General features: G+C 37.2%; 1 protein-coding gene across 1 annotated transcript; it reads left to right on the forward strand.

Moving 5' to 3' along the window:
* The first annotated feature begins 429 nt into the window (after positions 1 to 429).
* On the forward strand, positions 430 to 2,952 carry LOC107769006 (uncharacterized). The gene is made up of 3 exons (XM_075231390.1): positions 430 to 766; positions 1,877 to 2,487; positions 2,617 to 2,952. The coding sequence occupies exons 1-3, from the start codon at positions 430 to 432 to the stop codon at positions 2,950 to 2,952; spliced, it is 1,284 nt and encodes a 427-aa protein (XP_075087491.1).
* Positions 2,953 to 23,581: the final 20,629 nt, after the last annotated feature.

Consider the following 23,581-nt stretch of genomic DNA (forward strand, 5'->3'; position numbering starts at 1 on the left):
TAGGAGGGATTTTAAGATTTTGTCTCACCATTCACGCTTGCACGATGTATCCCTTCAGAAGCGTAACTACGCAGTCGACCAAAATAAAACCAAATGCAGAAACTATATTTCATTCAAAAATCAAAAAGGGCGCGAAGATTTTTCAGCAATCACGACAGTTGAATATCAAATTTATGTATTCTGATGCAATAATTAGTGCTTTCTTTGAGAACAATTTTCTTTATTTTTGAAGTTCTAAGAAATCGGCTGAAGAAGGGTTTTAATCTCTCTATATAGAATACAAATTCAATGGCTACTTTGCCAATTTTGATATAGCACGGGGGACACTATGATAGCAACAATCGATTTGTGGATTACTCAGTTGAAGACGTGGTGATTAGTACGGAAACTAAATTTGGTGATTTTGTTTCTACAATTTCAGAACAATTGATGGTTGACACCACAATTAATTTGCTTGAAATCTTGTACAAATGCGATGATGATTCACCACCAATGATGATACACAATGATATAGGATTGCGTGTATATATCGAGTTGAAGAAGAAAAATTATGCGTTTAATGAATATCCACTGTGTATAACAGTGAAAGAGAAAGATATGCACGCTTTTAATCGAAACGAGGAAAATTCATTTGTATGCCTACAAATTGCCAGTACATATGATATACATAATGGTGATGCACTGCAATTGATTAGGTTTGATAACGTAGATGATCCAGAAGTTGTAGATTTTGATGAAACTTCAATAATAGATGATCCTCTAAATAGTACAGTTTCGGAAGGCTAGCTGTACAAGGACGATGAGACACTGATGATGGTGTTGAAAAACTATGCTATTCAGAAAAAAAAAATCAGTTTAAGGTTAATCGATCAAGTCCATCAAGGTATGAATGTATATCTAACTTTAATAATTGTAGACAATCGTCAGTTTTTTATAGTAATGATGCACGATAGTTTATCTTAATTTATTTACTATTGTGTAAATTTGGATGTTATTAGATACTGCTGGTAAGTGTCAATGACCGTTGCACGTGATTTTTCAAGTCTTCATCTCTAAACAAGTCAAAAATATTTAAAATTAGAAAATGCAGTAAGGATCACACATGTTCGGCGAGGGATAGATTGTTTACACAACATGTAGCTACTGCTCCTGTAATTGGAAGAATTATTTGTTATAAATATGTTGATCCAAAAATATTATATACTGTAAAGGACATAATGAAAGACATGAAAAAATATTATGGTATTGACTTAAGCTACTGGAAGGCAAATAGATCAAAGCAAAGGGCACTTAAGTTTTTGAGAGGAGACCCAAGTAAGTCGTATGCAAAGTTGTCGAGCTACTTATATATGTTGATGCATTCCAACCCCGGGGCAGTTGTGAGTTTGAGAAAATAAGATGAAGAACACTTCATGTATGCTTTTGTTGCCTTATATGCATCAATTAAGGGATGAGAATTTTGCAAACCGATTGTTGTGGTTGATGGAAACTTTCTTAAAGCAACGTACAGAGGAAAGTTACTCACAGCTTGCTCGCAAGATGCTGGAGGTTTGTTCTAGAAAAACTCTACTGTATTTCATTAACATATTTGTGTATATCCATTTTTCTCTTTGTATATCAGAGTATACGTATATGTATAAATATTCTGTGTATAACCATTTATACTTATATATTTATTTTAAATCTGTGCATATCGATTAAACATGCATATGTATTTAATCCCCCCCCCCACACACACACACACACCACATCCAGCGCATGTATGTTATTGTAAAATATTTCATATTGATGTGTGCATAAACTATACACTTAATAAATAAAATATATTTATAATAAGCACTTTGTTGAATAAATATAATTAATATATTATAAACAGGCAAGATTTTACCACTTGCATATGCAATTGTTGATAAGAAGAATGATGCCTCATGGGGGTGGTTCTTCGAAAGGTTCAAAGAAGCATTCGGTGGTAGAGATGACATGTGCATTGTATCGAACAGAAATGAGAGCATAGCGAAGGCAGCTTCAATAGTGTATCCTCAAGTTTCTCATTATGTTTGTATATGGCATCTATGGAATCACATAAATGACAGATATAAGAGGAACCAAGAAAAGCTAAGAGAGATAATTTTTGCTACGGCAAGAGCATATACCATTCAAGAGTTTAATCACCATATGACAGAGATGGAACAAATAGATGGAAGAGTGAAGGATTACTTATTTGATATTGGGTATCACAGGTGGTGTAGAGCGCATGCAAAAGTCAACAGGACAATGACAATGATTTCCAACATTGCAGAGTCATTAAATTCGGCAACTAGGGAAGCGAGGGAACTTCCGATACAACAATTACTAGAAGAAATTCGAATGTTGATCAACAGGTGGAACTACACAAATCGAAACACTGCACAAACGACATTTACAAAGCTTATCGTAAAATACAATGCTATACTGGATGAAAATTTTGATGCATCACAACATATGATGGTATATTTATATTATATAACATGTTCCTTATTTTAAATTAATGTTTATCTACAAAAACACTCAATAGGGTTAATCTTTTGAATTAGTTACATAAAGTCTTGACTAATCTTGCTTTTCTATAAAATATAGGTGAGACCATCAACTGAAAACTTACATTTAGTTATTGACAGTGGGAGGTTGTTCATCGTTTGCCTTAGGGAAAGGACATGTAGTTGTAGAAGGTTCCAGTTAGATCAAATCCCTTGTCCGCATGCGTGGGTGATTTTGAGGTCAAAAAACTTGGAGGGTGAAGATTATTGCTTTATGTACTACAACAATGAATACATGTTGAAAGCATACGACATTCCATTTTATCCTCTTCCAGATAAAAGTACATGGACAATACCTGTAGAGGTATTAGAACAAGTTGTGTTGCCACCAGTCGGGAATAAGATACCTGGAAGACCTAAGAAGGTGAGATACTAGAAGGTTTCAGAATCACAAGCTAATAGCCCAAAGAGTTCATGCAGACAATGCGGGTGTGAGAGCCACAATAGGAGAACATGTTATCAGGACCCAAAATCCCACCACAGGCGTCGTGATGGAACCTAGTCTCTAAGACTAGGTAAGCCGATTTCAGTTACGTTTTGAAGCCATTTTTTTTAAACTAACAGCGAAAATAATTAAAATATACAACTTCCCAAGACTAGTAGTACTGATTCACGAACTCTAACTGAATACATGGAATGATCACGAGGACCGAGTATACAATACTGTTTGATTACAAATTAACAGTACAATGAAATAAAAAGACTCCAAGGGACTGCGATGACCAAGCAGCTCTACCTTGAATTCTTACGATCCCGCTTTAACTCTGCTCAAGTCCGATATCTCCAATATTTGACTCTGCACAAAAATATGCAGAAGTGTAGTATGAGTACGCCATGGTCGGTACCCAGTAAGTATCAAGACTAACCTCAGTGGAGTAGAGACAAGGTACAGTCAAGACACTCACTAGTCTAATAACCTGTGCAATATATATTATACAAAATAATAGGAAACAAATAACAATAAGGGCAGGATAAAATAACCAGTGATATGCACAGCAGACAACAAGAGTACCATTAATATCACTCAATAATTAATAAACACAACTACACCCAATTAAATCAAGTCCTTCAAATAACTGTCTTTCACATATAATTCTTCCAGATAACTCTCTTTCAAATATAATTTTTCTCAAATAATTATTTTTCAAATATAATTCTTTTTGAATAAGAATCCTTCCAAATAAATATTTTGAATATAATTCTTTCAATTTAATAGTCACCATGTGATACCTCATTTCATAATCATAAAAATACGGGTCTCAGCCCATTTTCATATTTTCATGGCACCTCGTGCCCATAGTTTAATCATCATATTTCTCCGGTACCTCGTGCCCTCATTTCATATCACAACTGCACGGATAATTTACGTGTCAATTATCATTATCATTTCATCACAGCACCCCGTGCCCACATTTCATTTTATAATCTGTCTGGCAATAGCCACAGGCTTTCAATTTCAACATAAATCAGATTGCTATCAATTTACCAACAACAAGATAAATGGCACAAAGTATAAAAATAAACACAATAAAATCCCAACATCACATGAAAATCATCAACACCACAACACCACATCATCACATATCGTCCCTGACAATAGCCACACTTATCGCCCATATTGCCGCCCTTATCGCTCCTATAGCCACCCTTATCGCTCCGTCCGAACAATATCAATATCCACCCTTATCACTCCTATAGCTACCCTTATCGCTCCGCCCAGATAATATTCTAACAAACACAACAACAGTGAAATGTCACCCTTATACCCACATAATATCAACAGTGAAATGCCACCCTTATCTTCCCAAAATAATAACTCACACAACACAATAATTTCTCAAAATAATAACTCACACAATACAATAATTTACATGGGAAATGATTACGGCAACATGACAAAAATCAATTCATATCACAATTTGTCCAATGGCCACAACCAAATTTCAAAGATATAACAAAATCAATTAATTTCACAACAAATAGTCCAAGGCTCCAAACAATGTATATAATACCAAAAAATAATTAATAGAGATATAAATTACTCAACATAAAGCAAAGCCTTCAGGAACTCCAAAAATTTCAATAATTATATAATCACCTCTTCTTAAACTCATTTAATTAATTAATTGCAGAGGAAAAAATCCAAAATAAAATTAAATTCCAATAATTATCAAACCAGCAAATTCACAGAATTTCATAAATAATCAAATAACAATCACATCAAATTGTCATATAACAACAGATTCAACAACAAGGATTTAGGTACGACAAATAGATGACTAAATATATGCCAACAATTATCCAATTTACTATATGATATGTTCAAGACTTTAACTCAATAAAATTTGCACATATAAACCAAGTACGTACTCGTCACCTCGCGTACATGGTTTTTAATTATACAAATTACACATAAGGTTCAATGCCTAAGGGGAAATTCCCCCACTCGAGGTTAAGCAAGACAAATTTTTTGAAGTTATGCCGATATTCCAAAATTGTCTTCTTGCTTGAATTGACCTCCGGACCGCTCAAATTTAACCAAATTAATTATATAACTTCATTAAAATTCATCGAAAATAATTCTGGATAATAATACGTCGACTTGAAAATTTATTCCAAAAAGTCAACAAAAGTCAACGCGGGGCTCGTCCCTCGGAACCTGACATAATTTTCATGAAATTCGAACACCCATTCTGATACGAGTTCAACCATACCAATTTTATCAAATTCCGATAATAACTCAACCTCCAAATCTTAAATTTTTATTTTTGGAAGATTTTACAAAAATCTTGATTTCTTCCATTTAAATCCGAATTAAATGATGAATATAATCATGGATTCATGAAATATAAACACTTTAGGATATAGAACACTTATCCCAACCAAGCTTGTGAAGAATTCCTCCAGAGTCGTCCAAATCCGAGCTCCAAAAATCCAAAAACGAAAATGGCAAAATGACCAATTTTTGTCCTTAACATTCTGCCCAGATTTGCACCCGCGGTTACTGTTCATGCACTTGCGGTACTGTTCACGCTTCTGCGAATCATTGTTCATGTTGCTGCCCAGAAAATTCCAGCAGCTTATCTTCATGTCCGAATTGATCCGTTAACCTTCCGAAATTAACCCGAGGCCCTCGAAACCTCAACCAAATATACCAACACATCCCAAAATACAATACGAACTTAGTCAAGGCTTCAAACTATGTCAAACAACGCCAAAATTATGAATCGCGCATCGAATTATAAGTTTTTAAATCTTCCAACTTCTATATTTTGCGCCGAAACGTATCAAATCAATCCGTAATGACTTCAAATTTTGCACACAAGTCATAATTGACTTAATAGAACTATTCCAATTTTCGAAATTGAAATCCGACCTCGTTATCAAATATTTACCCTTCGGTCGGACTTTTCCAAAATCTTATATTTTTCAACTTTCGCCAAAATGTGTCGAATTGTCCTACGGACTTCCAAATCCAAATTCGAACATACGCCTAAGTCCGAAATCATCATACGAAGCTATTTCCATCCTCAAAATTCTATTTCGGAGTCGTTTGCTCAAAAGTTAACTCTCCGGTCAACTCTTTCCATTTAAGCTTCAAATTAAGGATTATTCTTTTAATTTAATTCCGAATCTTCAGTAAATCAAACTCGACCATACCCGCGGGTCATAATACATATTGCGAAACTGCTTGAGACCTTAACTCACTGAACGGGGCGTAAATTCTTAAAACGATAAGTCGGGTCGTTACACATGTAGAAATATACCTAATTACCACTGAGTGACCATAAAGATAAATTATTTATGTATATATCAAGTTTATTAAATGAATGAAATATTATTCATTTTCAAGTACACTCAAGTTATTTAAATTTTGCACTTGTATATGCAAGTTTTAATTTATTAGAGGTTGCATTTTCGCATGTATATCAAAATGTATCATATAATTTAGCTGGTCGATGTCAATACATTAAGTTGTGTAGGACACATATATCATCATGTATATTACTGCATAGACATGTAAACAGTATTATGGCACATGATTTTGAATACTTTAATCATTTTATATGAAATTACTTTACTATGTTGTCATATTGAACACTGAATTTTATTGATACGGAAAGATTTAACATTACTTATGGATATACAAGTTAGGATATACATCTTTGTTCTTGTTATACATACAAATATACAATAAATGTATACATGTATTTGTACAATTAAGTATTGATATACATGGGGATAGAGATATACACAATACTGGTGTTGTTACTTCACGGATATACATATTAGGATATACATATTAGCTCAATTAAATGTATACATGTATTTGTACAATTAAGTATTGATATACATGGGAACACAGATATACACAAATACTGGTGTTGTTAGTTTATTGATATACAAATCAAGATATACATGTTAGAACAATTAAATGTATACATGCACTTGTACAATTAAGTATTGATATACATAGGGATAGAGATATACACAACACTAGTGTAGTTAGTTCATGGTTATACATATCAGGATATACATATTAGCTCAATTAAATGTATACATGTAGTTGCACAATTAAGTATTGATAAACATTAGGATAGAGATATACACAATACTGGTGTGGTTTGTTTACGGATATACACATCAAGATATACATGTTAGTTCAATTAAATGTATACATGTAGTTGTACAATTAAGTATAGATATACATGGGGACAGAGATATACACAATACTGGTGTGGTTTGTTTACGGATATACATAACCAAGTTTACGATATACATGTTATTTATAGCATGACACAAAATAGTTCAATTTTAAATTATACTAAGTATTAAAAAAAGATAAGTAATGTGTATTAGCTAAGGGGAGGGTATTGCAAAATGGCCAAGAATCATTTCTGTTAGTTATCAAAATATTTGAAAGAAAAAGAAGATAAGCAATTCACCAGTTATGATTGTGTTTACTCGATCTGTGCATTCTTATTCTGTAACCTTCGTTTCAAATTCCTAATTTTGGTATCTACTCGTGCTTAAAACCGATATTTGTCTATTATTTTGCTTAATGTCCACGATATTTGTCTGTTGTCTAATTTAATTTACATACTATCGAATGTTGACTCGCATGTTATAAAGAAATGGGCATGAGAAAGAAAACTTTGACATACACATCTAAATATTAAAAAATAGAATAAATAGTAAATAAAACTTAAAAATTGCATAAATATCAAAATACCCATGCTACATACTAGTAATTTCTTAGTTTCACAAAAAAAAGAGGAAAATATACATTTAACCTGCAAAAGATAAATAATATATTAAAAATATTGTGCCATAATAAGCCACAAAAAAGCACTAATGTGTTTACATATCCCAAAATAATAGATAACTAAACTAAAGAATAAGACTAATTGTTCTTCAATGTTACAAGAGCATTTTTTCTGAAACTTCTTTTACAAAACTCTGGCTCATTTTCATCTTCATTCTCTTGTTTGGTTCTGCCATAATCCCACAACAATATACCAAGTCGTTTTGCGATGTTGCTCTGCATCGAAGTCAGTTGGAATTGATCTTTGATGGATAAAATACTCGGCAAAAGATGCCACATATACACCACAATCATTAAAAAAAGTGAAGATAAGTTAAAAAGATTCAACACCCTTTAATAATATATTATTATTTTAAGAAATAAAATAGATTGAAACTTAATATACGCGTCTTCTTGTTGTAGCAAATCATTAACTATATGAATAGCTAACGGATTAGCAAGTGGTATGTCTCTGTAGAGTTCATCGGTCAAATCAATATCACGCCTCTTCCTGTAAAAGCATGTACTAGCCAAGAAACGAGCAATCAATACTGCATACGGTTCAACGGCCTCGCGAATTTTAGCATCATGTCGCACTCTTCTCATGAAATCATACACATGTATGCACCTATCCTTAAAAGTTAACACACCCAAAATTCAATGCCATTCATCTTTTAAGCCTATAGGAATTAGTACATGATCGACGGTATGCCGCAGAACATTGCAAGGCATGTATGAGCCTCGCATATACTCATCTATTTCATGATCCTTAGGGATGACACCGTAGTCCCTATTGCTCGCAAGAAATTGATTATACAATGATTTTACCTTAACACAAAATGAAAAATTTATTGTGGTGAAAGACTTTGGAATGTTAACATCATATTTTATTTTTTTTCTTAGATAGTAGAAGATAACATCAATATGCTGCCACAAAAAAAATAGATTTCATTTAGTAAATATAACAATTAAAGATTTAAAAAAAAAACTAAGTATGTAAGTAAAGATAGATGTGTTTCAAATTAAACATTATATGATATACAATTATTGTCTTGATATATATGAAATAAATTAATATAAACATATAGTTATGTGTTTTACTATAAGATATAAATGACAGGATATACATTTAAGAAATATACATGTCAGAATATGGGAAATACATCAAATACAAGATATACATGTAGTTAATAAATTTTGGGTTTGATATACATGTAGATATACATAATATCCATATAGTTGAGTGTTTTAATATACAATTATACATGACAGTTATATAGTTAATTTTATTATGTATATATGATTATAAATGACAGTACGACTATTAGTTACATATATACAGAGAGAGAGTTAAATATATACATAGAGTTCTCTACAAAATAATACTAGAAAAAATAGGTATCAGATTGCAGAAACTATAATTTGTAATGCATCACACAGTAAAACACAAAATAAGGGCATGGATAACTAGCAGAAAATCAAGATTCTAAAATTTTCCTCTGAAAACATGATATAATAAGTATTGTACACAAAGAGATAAAAACATCAGAATTTTTCACCAAACAACGGACATATAACTGCACAAAAGAATGATTCTAGAGCAATTAATTTGGCATAAGGAGGCACGCTGATAATCTTCAATTATACACAATTCAGCCTATCATAATGTGCATTACCTAAGGTAAGGAGATATGTTATCAATTTAGTTCATGTGAGCTCTAAATTCCTTAAAAGCAATAGTAGAAAAATCAACTTGGTAAGCTTGCTATTAACCTGAAGCATTAACCATATATTATTTCTCCCAAGTGTAACCTTAATCCACAGTAGTAAGGTAGTTAAGTGAGGGATCGCTAAAACATACTGATATACATGCAAGTTTATGATATACATGGCGTTATACATATTGGTTTAAAATTAACATGTATAATAGAATATATACCGGGATTTAACATCACATATATATATTTATACAATGATATAATCTAATGTAAAAGGAGTACAAAAATCATACCGTGTCATCCAAAGGTCGACTACTATAATTCAAAGTGTGAAACCATTCTTTCTTGACAATATGATGATCTCCAAAGACATAAGGCTGAATCCAATATTTTTCTCCAAAAAGAAATAGATTATTAAAATAATAAAATATATGGTAGATATTAAAAATTATCTTACTTGGGTTTCTTATACGTCCCTGCATCAACAAATTGACCAAAAGCCCAACGCAAAGTAAGATCAGGTTCAACTCCAATGTTAATATTAAAAGGATGCTTAAAGTCAAAATAATGCTTAGGTACTAGTGCTGCAGAACTGCAATCTCCTGAATCAAGTGGCATATATGGAGACTTCTCATATTTTCCAATACGTCGTACTCTTGTGGATTATTTTGGCATTGGGTCATTTGGCATCTCAACAACTTTTTAAACAATAGTTTATTCAAGTATAGCAATATGAGACTCCCTTAAAATCAGATAATCACCACCATCAAACGTAGGAAAACCTTTTTGACATTCACCCACACTATCCAACCGTTCTAGTTAAAAAAATCATAAAAGATATTAAAATAACTTTATGTGTTGATTGTAAAATATAAAATAATTAAGAGAATAAAGCATGCCTCCAAATATACCATGAAGAATATTGGTATCTCCCTGGTTGACTTCGCTTATCATATTCATTTGGGTGGTTTCATGCACATGAACAACATCATTAGTACCTTGGTCTTGATTGTTATTTGGAGAACCAATGTCTGCATTACCGTGATCATCAACCATTCCATCCCTATGTTACACAATTAGTGAATATAATGATTTCATTAATTATATACATAAAAATATGAATTGTTAAAATTTAAAATATTTAAATAAATTATTCTTTTTTAGATTAGAATACATTTGTATCACTCTTCTCAGAGAATCTGTTATGAAGATTGTTGTTTTCATCAAATAATTTAGCAAAAGAGTCCATCACATACTTCTTGAATGAAAACAAATCCTTGCTAAGCTGAACACAATTAGAACAAATAATAAAAGGTCTTTTTATAAGAAAAAAAATAATGAAGATTTACAAAATATTAAATGGAAAGAATTCTTACCTTTTCAAAATCATTCTCAACATTCTCACCGGATCTTTGATCGAAATCGTGTGCGGGTATATTACCATTAAACACTTTCTCGAATGACTCCATCACATACTTTTTGAAAGACTCTTATTCCCTTCTCAGCTGAACGGACTCATATCATATTGAACTTCCTCCGTGCTAACGCGCTTTCTCTTTTTGTGTTTAATAGCAATATTTGGTTGTATACCAGATACATTTTCGATTTTTTTCCTTTGTCTTTTGTATGCGATGAATCAACCCATTTTTCCCTTTGATTGTCCTTTCGAATGGCTATTACATGGGGTGATTTCGACCACTTTAACACCATATCTTCGAAATCAAAGTTATAATCAACATGAAGAGATGGAGATTTGATCACATTTGCTTTAGATTTTCATTTCTTACCAGTTGAATTTTTACCCATCTTTCAACTTGGCAAGAATGATGATATTGTCTTCGAATTTCTATAAAAGAGTTTTGATTAAAAAAAAATAGTTAAGAAAAGGATTAAGAAGACACAATAAGAGATTATTAATCGGATAAAAATGGAGAGATTTTGGGAATTTGAAAATTTTGAAATTTGGAGAAGATAGAGAAGAATAGTGTAAAAGAAGGAGAGAGGGGAGGAGAGAGCGGAAAGTGCTGAACGTTTGAATAACAATAAAATTGGCTATGATATGCCAATTAAAACAAATAAAAACTTAAAGTTGGGCTAAGGGTGCCAATATCTAAAACTAGGACTTTTTTATGCCAGTTTTCTTAATAGGTTGTTATACCATACCATTTTTTCTTTTGATTTTGGCTATTTTCGAGAGTTGTGAGTAACCCCCTAAATTGATGAATTAACCTGAATAACCATTTTGGCCAAACCGTTTAAAATAAAAATAATGGGTGAATATATAATTTATGTATAGTTCATGTACAATATGTGTATAACTCTGCATATAATTAGTAGTATATAATCTATAAATATCGATTATAGAAGGTAAATAATGAATCTGCTAGCTATTTGCGTAAAGATCCCTTAGCACATTATGTAGAGCAAAATTCATTTATAGCCACTTGGGTCAAAACATATCACCTGGTAGCCATCAAATGATCTCATATAAGTCATAGCCTAAAACCAATAATAAGGTTGATGTTGCAGCCACCACAACTTCCATGGATCACGACGATGCATCTGAATAAGCAAATCTTTATTGTCAAAAGTTATAAACATCGTCAGTGTATGTAGTCAATATTACTAAGTTAGGATTCCTAGGGAAAGAGAAGCCTGAGTTGGATGAGGCTCGATAGAAACTTATTCTTGCGGATTCTTCCTTTCTTTAATTTATGTGGTTGAAAGCACGAATATCATAAAGGGACTTTTACTAATGGCTCCAGTGAGTTAGTGATTAGACTCGTAACAAAATTTAGATCTGCCCTGGTAACCTGAACTCGAATTCTTATAATTTGTATCATCATCAGCCGATACTACTCTATTTTTCTTCCTACATGAGTTTTACTTGCGTCTAGATTGAAGCTGCTGATTTCGTGTTTGGCATACAAAAAGAAAAAGGAGGTTAGGGTAAAAGGCAGAAAATCAATGAACGAAGATGAATCCAAGTAGTAAATGTTACACCCCATAATTTCATACGTGAAAGTACGCCATAAATAAATTGATGAAAGCTCGAAAATGAGATATTACATCCCATATTGTCATACGTTAAAGTTTCGTCGTAGGTTAATCGACATAAGTTTGGGAATAAGATTATTTTGAGATTGTAAGCATTATGCTATTTCAAACAAGTGATGAGTAAATTCGTGAAGGTGATATGGTAAGCAAATCGAAGAAAATGAATTTCGTCGAAGTTTGACATTTTGGGATAAAATACGGCCCGAGCTAAAATACCCAGTATTTATGGACTGGTACCATACAAGGTACCACATGGCCACGATAGTAAGGTGTATAAAGTGTATTAAAAGTGAATAGTATTTTATGTAATTTGAGATAATTCTTATTATATGGGTAATTGGTTAATTATTAGTTAGTGGGGTGGGGAGGGGGGGGAGGTTAACAAATTAATAAAGAAATTAAGTGGATAATATTGGATAAGGACTAACCTCTTAACGTAGCAGCTCACAAATCACAACCTATGACTCTTAAATCATTCTTCAAGGTGGCATTTTAAGAGATTTGGGTGGCCAACTAAGAGATGTAGGCCCACTCCCAAAGGTTATGTAAACCTTTTCTAATTCATTTTTTGAATCTCTACAATGACAAGGAAGCTTCAACAACCCATTCAAAATATCATCAACATGACTTTGCTACCAAAATTCATACAAGACCACATAATACAATAGTAACGTGAGTTACTTCAACAATTCATGCGAGATTATGTCTTAACAAAGGAAAGCCACTATAAGTATTAGGAACGTGAGGGTCATATATCAAAACGTGAGAATTGATAATTATAAGGGAGTACGGTACAATCTTTCTCAAGAATATTATACAGATATTTTCTACTTTGATCCGCTGTTACTCGTTGTCACAATCAACAGTTTTAAAGGGATTGTCAAGATAATCGGTTTAGGTATATTAAGGCTATCCCTTCTTTCTTTTGGCATGATCAATACGATACAAACGAAACGAGTAAATACACAATTTTTATAAATGACTATATTCATAGATGTATTAGAGATGCCTACGTTCTTGATTCCCCATGTGAATTATTATTATATCTTATGTTCATGGGTCTCAGAAAAATACGTATTTGATAAAGTTTATCCGAAGGGCATATTGATTTTATGACATTTCGAAAAATCTTATTAACGTAATTCTTATGCATTTTATGCATTTATACATGCACATTGACCCATGACCAGATGGTGTTATATATGCGTATAAATATGTATATATAATATGTATATGAGTTATGGGAAATATTACAGCGTTATATACGCACCACCATCCGATCAGCTGGTATACGTTGATGATTTGCCCACAGTGGCCGAAATGATATGATGGAATACTCTCAGAGGCTTGATGATGTTATGAACGCATATACCTATGCATGGTATGACATTTATACGCATATGCATGACATTATAAAAATGAAATAATTCACGGAGCTATGCAGACTTACATGTCGAGTCTTTTACTCCATGTTTTTCTCATGTCTATTATTTACTGATTTTTATTCCTCACATACTCGATATATTATTTGTACTAACGTCCTTTTTTTTGGGGACGTTCCGTTTCATTCCCGTAGGTCTCGATAGACAGGTCGAGAGTCCTCCAAGTAGGCGATCAGCTCAGCGGAAAATGCTGGTGTACTCCATTTGCTCCGAAGTTACTTGTTTAGTCAGTATGATTTAGATGTGTATTGTTTGGTATGGTGCTTATAGACAGATGTCATGTACGTAAAAGATTGTATGGCCTTGTCGGCCTATATTCAGTGTACAAGTGGTTATTTTGGTCTTATAGGCCTATATATCTTATGTATAAGTTGGTATTACATGTTGTATTTTACCTATCTCACGGCAGCCTCTCCGACTCAGTTATCTATGATAGTATGATATGAAAAGATACGTTATGTTGGTACTCAGTTGAGTAAGGTACCGGGTGCCCGTCGCGGTCCATCGGTTTGGGTCATGACATAAGTGGTATCAGAGCAGATCTGTCCTAGGGAGTTTAGAAGCCGTGTCTAGTAGAGTCTTGTTTATTGGTTTGGGTCATAACATAAATGGTATCAGAGTAGATTTGTCCTAGGGAGTCTAGAAGCCGTGTCTAGTAGAGTCTTGTTTATGGGTGTGTTGTACACCACACTTATAAGAAGGAGGCTACAGGGCATTTAGGACTGTCACTCTTTCTTCTTACTCTAGATCGTGTGGTAGAGGTCAGTTGTAAGAACTCAATTTTCTAAACTATCTTATTCATAATACGACGATGCCTACATCTAGATAGACGATTGGTAAGGGATTGAATGCGACTGTGGAAGAGTTGAGTCAGAGGAACTCTATTTTGCATCATACTTATGATGAGTAAATGTGAAGTCTTCATCAGATCTTGTGTGTATTAAGATGTATAAGCTTCTTGATAAGGAGCCTTAAGGAAAGAATGTCTATCCGCCCCTATGGTGAAAGGCAATGGGAGATTCAGAAGATAGATACAAGTTTGAACAAGTAAAAGAAGCAAGATGAAGAAGGGTACGAGGCGCCCAGTTAATGAAGATTTACAGTATTTACAATTCAGGCAGAGGAATATAAGCCTTTTGAGCTACCTTCAACAATAACAGAGGTTTGTACAATTGGCCACGCCTATCTCATTTATGCCCTATGGGGGCTAACAAAAGTAGTATAAGAGGAGGACGGATATCAGGATTCGACTGGGGTTAGAGTAACCCAAATGGTGGATGGATTGTTTGCGTTAGTTGACATTTCCGAAGGGCATTGCAAATATGCTAATAGATCTCCTTATGAGACACCTAGATGGTGCACTCTAAAATCGTACAACTAGATATGAGTACTACAAAGATAAGTACTAGAATTCTGGAAATGATGAATATTACCTTAGTGTGGCTCCCGTCCCTAGTAGAGAGAGAATGTTAGGCAATTCAAAGAGCCAATGGATGGATCAAGGGGAGCTAAAAGCAAAAGAATGTCTTGTATAAGTTTTCAAAATAAAGTGATAGACATAGATATTAGCGGGAAATAAGAAGAGCTTTAATGAAGCATTATTAGTAAGATATGATACATGGATGACAACGGTAGATAAAAAAGATGACAATATTATAGAGTCTATAGTCAAGTGAAGGAAAAGACGAGAAGTGACTGGCATTGAGACAACAAAAGAGTATAGGCCATAAAGTCATATCCTCATTTCGAGAAATAAGTTTGCGACTCCAGCGCGACTAACTGTCACGACCCAATTTCCCCTCCGTGTGACGTCGTGACGGAACCTAGTCTCTACAACTTGGTAAGCCTAACATTTTGCGAAATAATGAAATAAAAATATAAATTTAACTAACTATTCAAAAATATATAACAAATCCCAAAATCCGGAACATCATGAATCACAAACTACAGAAGGAAAAATCTAGTATCTCTATACATCAGAATCTAACAAGGAAAATACAGAAGATAATGAACATGAGAAAGAGTAGAAGGGGACTCCGAGGTCTGCGGACGCAACAGATATACCTTGAAGTCTCCAAAGCTGTCTCGGCTTACTGATAGTGCGACTGATAAGTTGCACCTGGATCTGCACACAAAAAAACATGTGCAGAGAGTAGCATGAGTACACCACAATCGGTACCCAGTAAGTGCCAAGCCTAACCTTGATCGAGTAGTGACGAGGTCAGGTCAGGGCCCTGCTGGAAAATATATAATAAAAACAATATAGAGTATAATACCGCAATAAAATAAAGGCTGAAATTTAACAACAATGAAATCTTAAATGTGCAGGGGGATCTCCCGGAATACCGTTCCGTAGTCCCAAAGTAAATATGCAGTACAAAGGGATCTCCCGAAATACCGTTCTGTGGTCCCAAAGTAAATATGCAGTACAGGGGGATCTCCTGAAATACCGTTCCGTAGTCCCAAAGTAAATATGCAGTATAGGGGGATCTCTCGGAATACCGTTTCGTAGTCCCAAAGTAAATATGCAGCGCGAATGATAGAAATACAACTATATCACAAAATTCTTACAATTTAGACTAAGTACCAGTCAGGAAAAAAGCAGGAAATTCACTAAGTATGCTGCACAGAATTCACATAAACAACTAAGACACGTAAATATGTTGTATTAGACTAAACATGATAGCTACACATATTAGAATAACTCAATTAAGAATGAAAATAGATTAGTACTCATTAAAATGGTATAACTCAAAATAACAGGAAAACATGTTGCTGCTTAGTAAGAAAATCGGTTTTTTACCATAACTAGCCCGTGTACGTACTCGTCACCTCACGTACACGGCGCTCACATATGACAATAGTTCCAAATCTTAAGGGAATTTCTCCCACACAAAGTTAGGCAAGCCACTTACCTCGAGTCAAGCTAAATCAATCCGTAAGAATACCCTTTCCACGAATATCCGGCTCTGAATGGCCCAAATCTAGCCAAAAGAAATTACATATCATAATTACAATCATAATAGACTCATCTAATTAATCAAATCAATACTTTAACAAAAATTCCGAAATTCGCCCTAAAAGGTCGACATGGGTCCACGTCTCAAAATCGGATAAAAGTCATAAAATCCGAAAGCCTATTCACTCATGAGTCTAACCATATCAAATTTACTAAAATCCGACACCAAATGGTCCTCCAAATCCACAATTCAAACTCCCAAATCCCTAGCCTCCAACTTCCAATTTCCACCTTAAATACACACTAACTAGGTGGAAATATACACGGGGAAGCATGATTATTGATCAAAAATAAGCACAAGGGACTTACCTCAAGAAATCTCTCAAAAATGCTCTCAAACATCGCCCTAAACCGACTTGCAAAGTCCAAAAATCGCGAAGCCCTTCGGTTTTAAACAGGTATTTCCGCACCTGCGGAGCCTGTGCTCGCACCTGCGGGTGCGCTTGTGCGGCCAAATGTGTGCATTTGCGCAAATCACTTACCCCCTTTGCCTTTGCACCTGTGGTGAAAGGGCCACACCTGCGCGTGCGCGCCTGCGGGAATCCCTTTCGCTTCTGTGGACCTTGCGCACATGCGATGACCCTAACGCATCTGCGGGCATCGCAGATGCGGAATTCACCTCGCACCTGTGACCCCTGGCACTCCTCCATTTATCCTCTTCTGCGCTTGCCTCTCCGCACATGTGATCATGCACCTGGGGTTTCTCTACCGCAGGTGCAAAAATGACAATGACAGATGCCTGAAGACTTCAGCAGCAACTCAAAACCAACTTTTGATCTGTTAAGCACTCGAAACTTACCCGAGGCCCCCAGGACCTCAACCAAGCATACCAACCAATCCTAAAACACCATACGAACTTAGTCGAGCCCACAAATTACATCAACTAATGCTAAAATCATGAATCACCCTCCAATTCAAACTTAAAGAACTTGAAACTTCAAATTCCTACAACCGATACCGAAAACCTATCAAACCACATCCGAATGACCTCAAATTTTGCACACAAGTCATATTCAACATTACGGACCTACTCCAACTTCCGGAATCGGAAACCGACCCCGATAACAAAAATTCACTATCGGCCCAAAACTCCAAAAATTCGACTTTCGTCATTTCAAGCCTAAACGAGCTACGGACCTCCAAAACACAATCCAGACACGCTCCTAAGTCCAAAATCACCCAACGAAGCTAACGGAATCAAATAAACTCTATTTCGGAGTCCTCTTCACACAATTCTGTCTACGGTCAAAAATCCTAAGACTTAAGCTTTCTTTTAGGGACTAAGTGTCCCAAAACACTTCGAAACTCAAAACCAATCATCCCGGCAAGTCACAATAGCAGAAATAGATTTGGGGAAAGCAGTTAATAGGGGTTTGGGGCTCTAACTCTCAAAACGACCGGCCGGGTCGTTACATCCTCCCCCTCTTAAAACAATCGTTCATCCTCGAACGAGCATAGAGACATACCTGAAGTGGTTAAAAGATGAGGATAACGGCTGCGCATATCCTGCTCGGTCTCCCAAGTCGCCTCCTCGACCGGCTGTCCCCTCTAATGAACCTTCACGGAAGCAATGTTCTTTGATCTTAGCTTTCTGACCTGCTTATCTAAAATAGCCACTGGCTCCTCAACATAAGATAGATCTTTGTCCAATTGAACTAAGCTGAAATCCAACATATGGGATGGATCGCCGTGATACTTCCGGAATATAGAAACATGGAATACCGGATGAACTCCTGCTAGACTGGGAGGCAAGGCAAGCTCATAAGCAACCTCCCCAACTCAACGCAACACCTCAAATGGACCAATGAACCATGGGCTCAGCTTGCATTCTTTCCAAATCTCATATTGCCCTTCATAGGCGAAACCCGGAGCAAGACTCGCTCTCCAACCATAAATGCCATATCGCGAATGTTCCGGTCCGCATAACTCTTCTATCTGGACTGGGCTGTGCAAAGTCTATCTTGAATCACCTTCACTTTTTCCAAGGCATCTTGAACCAAGTCCGTACCCAATAATCTGGCCTCGTCGGGTTCGAACCAACCCACTGGGGACCGACACCGCCTACCGTATAGAGCCTCATATGGTGCTATCTGAATGCTGGACTGATAACTGTTGTTGTAAGCAAACTCCGCTAGTGGCAAGAACTGGTCCCAAGCACCCCCAAAATCGATCACACACGTACAGAGCATATCCTCTAATATCTGAATAGTGCGCTCGGACTGCCCATCCGTCTGAGGGTGAAATGCTGTGCTCAACTCAACCTGAGTACCCAACTCATGTTGTACAGCTCTCCAGAACCGTGATGTAAACTACATACCCCGGTCAGATATAATAGATATCGGTATGCCATGAAACCTAACGATCTCACGGATGTACATTCGAGCTAGCTGCTCAGAAGAATAGGTAGTCATCACAAGAATAAAATGAGCCGACTTGGTCAGCCTATCCACCATCACCCAAACTGCATCAAACCTCTGCTGAGTCCGTGGGAGTCCAACAACGAAATCCATAGTGATCCACTCCCATTTCCACTTCGGAATCTCTAACTTCTGAAGCAATCCACCTGGTCGCTGATGCTCATATTTTACATGTTGGCAATTCAGACATCGAGCCACATACTCTACTATGTTCTTCTTCATTCTCCTCCACTAGTAATATTGTTTCAATCCTTATACATATTTGCGGCACCCAGATGAATAGAGTACCGCGAACTGTGAGCCTCCTGGAGAATCAACTCACGCAAACCATCTACATTGGGCACACATAGTCTGCCTTGCATTCTCAATGCACCATCATCTCCAATAGTGACCTCATTAGCATCACCGTGTTGGATCGTTTCCTTAAGGACAAACATATGGGGGTCATCATACTGACGCTCCCTGATACGATCATAAAGAGAAGACCGAGAGACCACATAAGCAAATACTCAACTCGGCTTAGAAATATCAAATCTCAAAAACTGACTGGCTAAGGTCTGAACATCCAATGCCAATGGCCTCTCTACTGCTGGTAGATATGCTAAACTCCCCAAACTCTCTGCCCGGTGACTCAAAGCATCGGCCACCACATTGGCCTTCCCAGGGTGGTACAAAATAGTGATATCATAATCCTTAAACATCTTCAACCACCTCCGCTGACGTAAGTTAAGATCTTTCTGCTTAAACAGATACTGCAAACTCCGATGATCGGTGTAAATCTCACAAGGAACACCGTCAAATAATGTCGCCATATCTTCAAGGCATGAACAATAGCTGCTAACTCAAGGTCGTGGACAAGATAGTTCTTTTTGTTCACCTTCAGCTGTCTGGACGCGTAGGCAATCACCCTACCGTCCTGCATCAACATTGCGCCTAGACCAATCCGCGATGCATCACAATATACAGTATAAGACCCCGAACCTATAGCTAATACCAATACTGGGGCTGTAGTCAAAGCTGTCTTGAGCTTCTGAAAGCTCTCCTCACATTCCTTTATCCACCTGAACGGAGCACCCTTCTGGGTCAGCCTGGTCATAAGTGCTGTAATAGACGAGAAACCCTCTACAAATCGATGGTAATATCCCACCAAACCAAGAAAACTTCGGATCTTTGTAGCTGAGGACGGTCTGGGCCAACTCTGCACTGCTTCAATCTTTTTCGGATCCACCTGGATCCCATCACTCGATACTATATGACCCAAGAATGCCACTGAGTCTAGCCAAAACTCACACTTTGAAAATTTTGCATATAACTTCTTTTCTCTCAAGGTCTGAAGTGCAGTCCTCATGTGCTGCTCATGATCCTCCCGACTCCAGGAGTATACCAGAATATCGTCAATAAACACAATGATGAATGAGTCAAGATAAGGCTAGATTACACTGTGCATCAAGTGCATAAAAGCTGCTGGGGCATTGGTCAGCCCAAAAGACATCACAAGAAACTCATAGTGGCCATATCTGGTCCTGAAAGCAGTCTTTGAGATATCTGGCTCCCGAATCTTCAACTAATGATTACCTGAATGTAAGTCAATCTTGGAAAACACTCTGGCACCATGTAATTGATCAAATAAGTCATCAATACGAGGCAATGGATACATGTTCTTCACTGTGACTTTGTTCAACTGGCGGTAATCAATACACATCCTCATAGAACCATCATTCTTCTTCAAAAATAAGACAGGAGCACCCCAAGGTGGCACACTTGGCCGAATGAAGCCCTTATCAAGCAATTCCTTTAACTGCTCCTTCAACTCCTTCAATTCAGGAGGATCCATATGATATGGAGGAATAGAGATGGGCTGAGTGTCCGACAATAAATCAATACCAAAATTAATATCTCTGTCGGGTGGCATGCCCGGAAGATCAGCTGGAAACACATCTGGAAAGTGCCTTACTACTGGAATTGACTCAACTGTAGGGGTATCAATATTGACATCTCTCACATAAGCTAGATACGTGTCACACCCCTTCTCAAACATTCGTTGAGCTTTAAGAAATGAAATAACTCTGGTGGGAGTATATTCTAAGGTACCTCTCCACTCTAACCGTGGTAAACCTAGCATAGCCAGCGTCACGATTTTAGTGCGACAATCAAAAATAGCAAAATAGGGTGACAACCAGTCTATGTCCAAGATAACATCAAAATCTACCATGCTGAGCGATAATAAGTCGGCTCTGGTCTCAAAACCACTAAGAGCAATCAAACACGACTGATACATGTGATCCACAACAAGAGAATCTCCCACAGGAGTAGACACATAAATAGAGGAACTCAAAGAATCCCGAGATACGCTCAAATACGGGGCAAAATAAGAGGACACATAAGAATATATAGAGCCCGGGTCAAATAATACCGAGACATCTCTATGACAGACCAGAACAATACCTGTAATGACAGAATTAGAAGCAATTGCCTCTGTATGAGCAGGAAGGGCATAGTATCTGGCATGGCCTCCCCCTCTAGGGCAACCTCTACCTCCCCGATCACCACCTCAAGCTGGCTGAGCAGGTGGGGTGGCAGCTGGTGCTGTAATCATAACTTGAGGACCCGGTGGAGCACGCTGTGGATGAGAAGTCTGTGGAGGCGCACCCCTCCTAATCCTGGGGCAATCCCTCACTATATGGCGAGTGTCGCCACACTCAAAACAAGCTCTAGGAGGGCGTGGCTGTTGTGGCTAGCTCGGGCCAGGTCTGCAACACCCCGTGCAGGAGGCACACTAGATACAAGTGGTGCATAATAAGGCTCCTAGGCTCTAGAAGGAGCTGGAACACCACTGGCGGTTGGAAGAGCTGAATGAACAGGGCAGCTCACATAACCCCTACCATGGCGAGCTGCTGGGGCATGAGCTCCAGAATAATAACCAGCCTCTCGAGACCTCTTGGCCTCCCTCTCCTCTCTATCCCGGGCAAACATGCCCGCAAATCTCCTGGCAATACTCACAACATGCTGATAAGAAATATCCATCTCAAATTCCCTGGCCATACTACTCCGGATGCTGGGATGGAGACCCTCAATAAACCGTCGAACCCTCTCTCGAACTGTGGCAACTAAGGCCGGTGCATGTCGGGCCAAATCACTGAAGTGAACTGCATACTCTGACACAGTCATAGCGCCTTGGCGCAGCTGCTCAAACTCCGCGAGCCATGAGTCCCTGAGGCTCTGAGGGACATACTCTCTCAAAAACATGTCCGAGAACTGATTCCATGTAAGTGAAGCTGCCCTAACCGGACTACTCAGCTCATAAGCATGCCACTACTGATAGGCTGCTCCCCTAAGCTGGAATGTAGTAAAAGAAACCCCCGCTCGTCTCCGCTACGCCCATAGTACGGAGAATATGATGACACTTCTCCAGAAAACACTGAGCATCATCTGTAGCCAATCCGCTAAAAGTAGGTGGGTAGTACTTCTTGTACCTCTCAAGTCTGAGCTGATCCACCTCAGAAGCTGCTGCCCTAACCTCGGGTTGAGCTAGAGCTACCGGCTATATTGGTACAACCTCTGGAACCTGGTCGACATGAACCCACTGCTCTGGAGTACTGGTGACGGGAGTCTGTGCTCCTCCCCCAGCCTGAGATGTGGCAGGAGAAAGTGGAATCAATACAGCATGAGCTAAGGTGCTAAACATGCTCAGAAATTGGGCTAGAGTCTCTTGGAGGGCTGGTGCAGAAGTAGGTACCTCAGGTGTTTGCCTTCCAGCTGGAGCTACTTGGGGCTCCTTTGTAGCAGCTCGTGCGGGTGCTTTGGCTGCACCACGTGGACGTCCTCGGCCTCTACCCTGGCCCTGGCCTCTCGCGGCTCTAGCAGGGGGCGCATGTGCCTGGTCATCAGATCCGCTTGTACGTGTCCTCACCATCTGTGAGAGAATAGAATACATAAGTTTAGAATCTTTGAAGTCAACAATTTTCGCACGACAAGGAATAAAAGTAGTGAAATTTTCCTAATAGTTCCATAGCCTCCCGAAGATAAGTACAGATGTCTCCGTACCGA

Source organism: Nicotiana tabacum, chromosome 15 (assembly GCF_000715075.1).
Source record: "Nicotiana tabacum cultivar K326 chromosome 15, ASM71507v2, whole genome shotgun sequence".
In the NCBI taxonomy this organism is placed as follows: Eukaryota; Viridiplantae; Streptophyta; class Magnoliopsida; order Solanales; family Solanaceae; genus Nicotiana; species Nicotiana tabacum.

Excerpts from the sequence above, each read along its gene's own strand:
- LOC107769006 (XM_075231390.1), top strand. The coding sequence starts at position 430 with ATGGTTGACACCACAATTAATTTGCTTGAAATCTTGTACAAATGCGAT. Across the intron at positions 767-1,876 it reads AATAGATGATCCTCTAAATA|GCAAGATTTTACCACTTGCA; the intron begins GTACAGTTTCGG and ends TATTATAAACAG. Across the intron at positions 2,488-2,616 it reads ATGCATCACAACATATGATG|GTGAGACCATCAACTGAAAA; the intron begins GTATATTTATAT and ends TATAAAATATAG.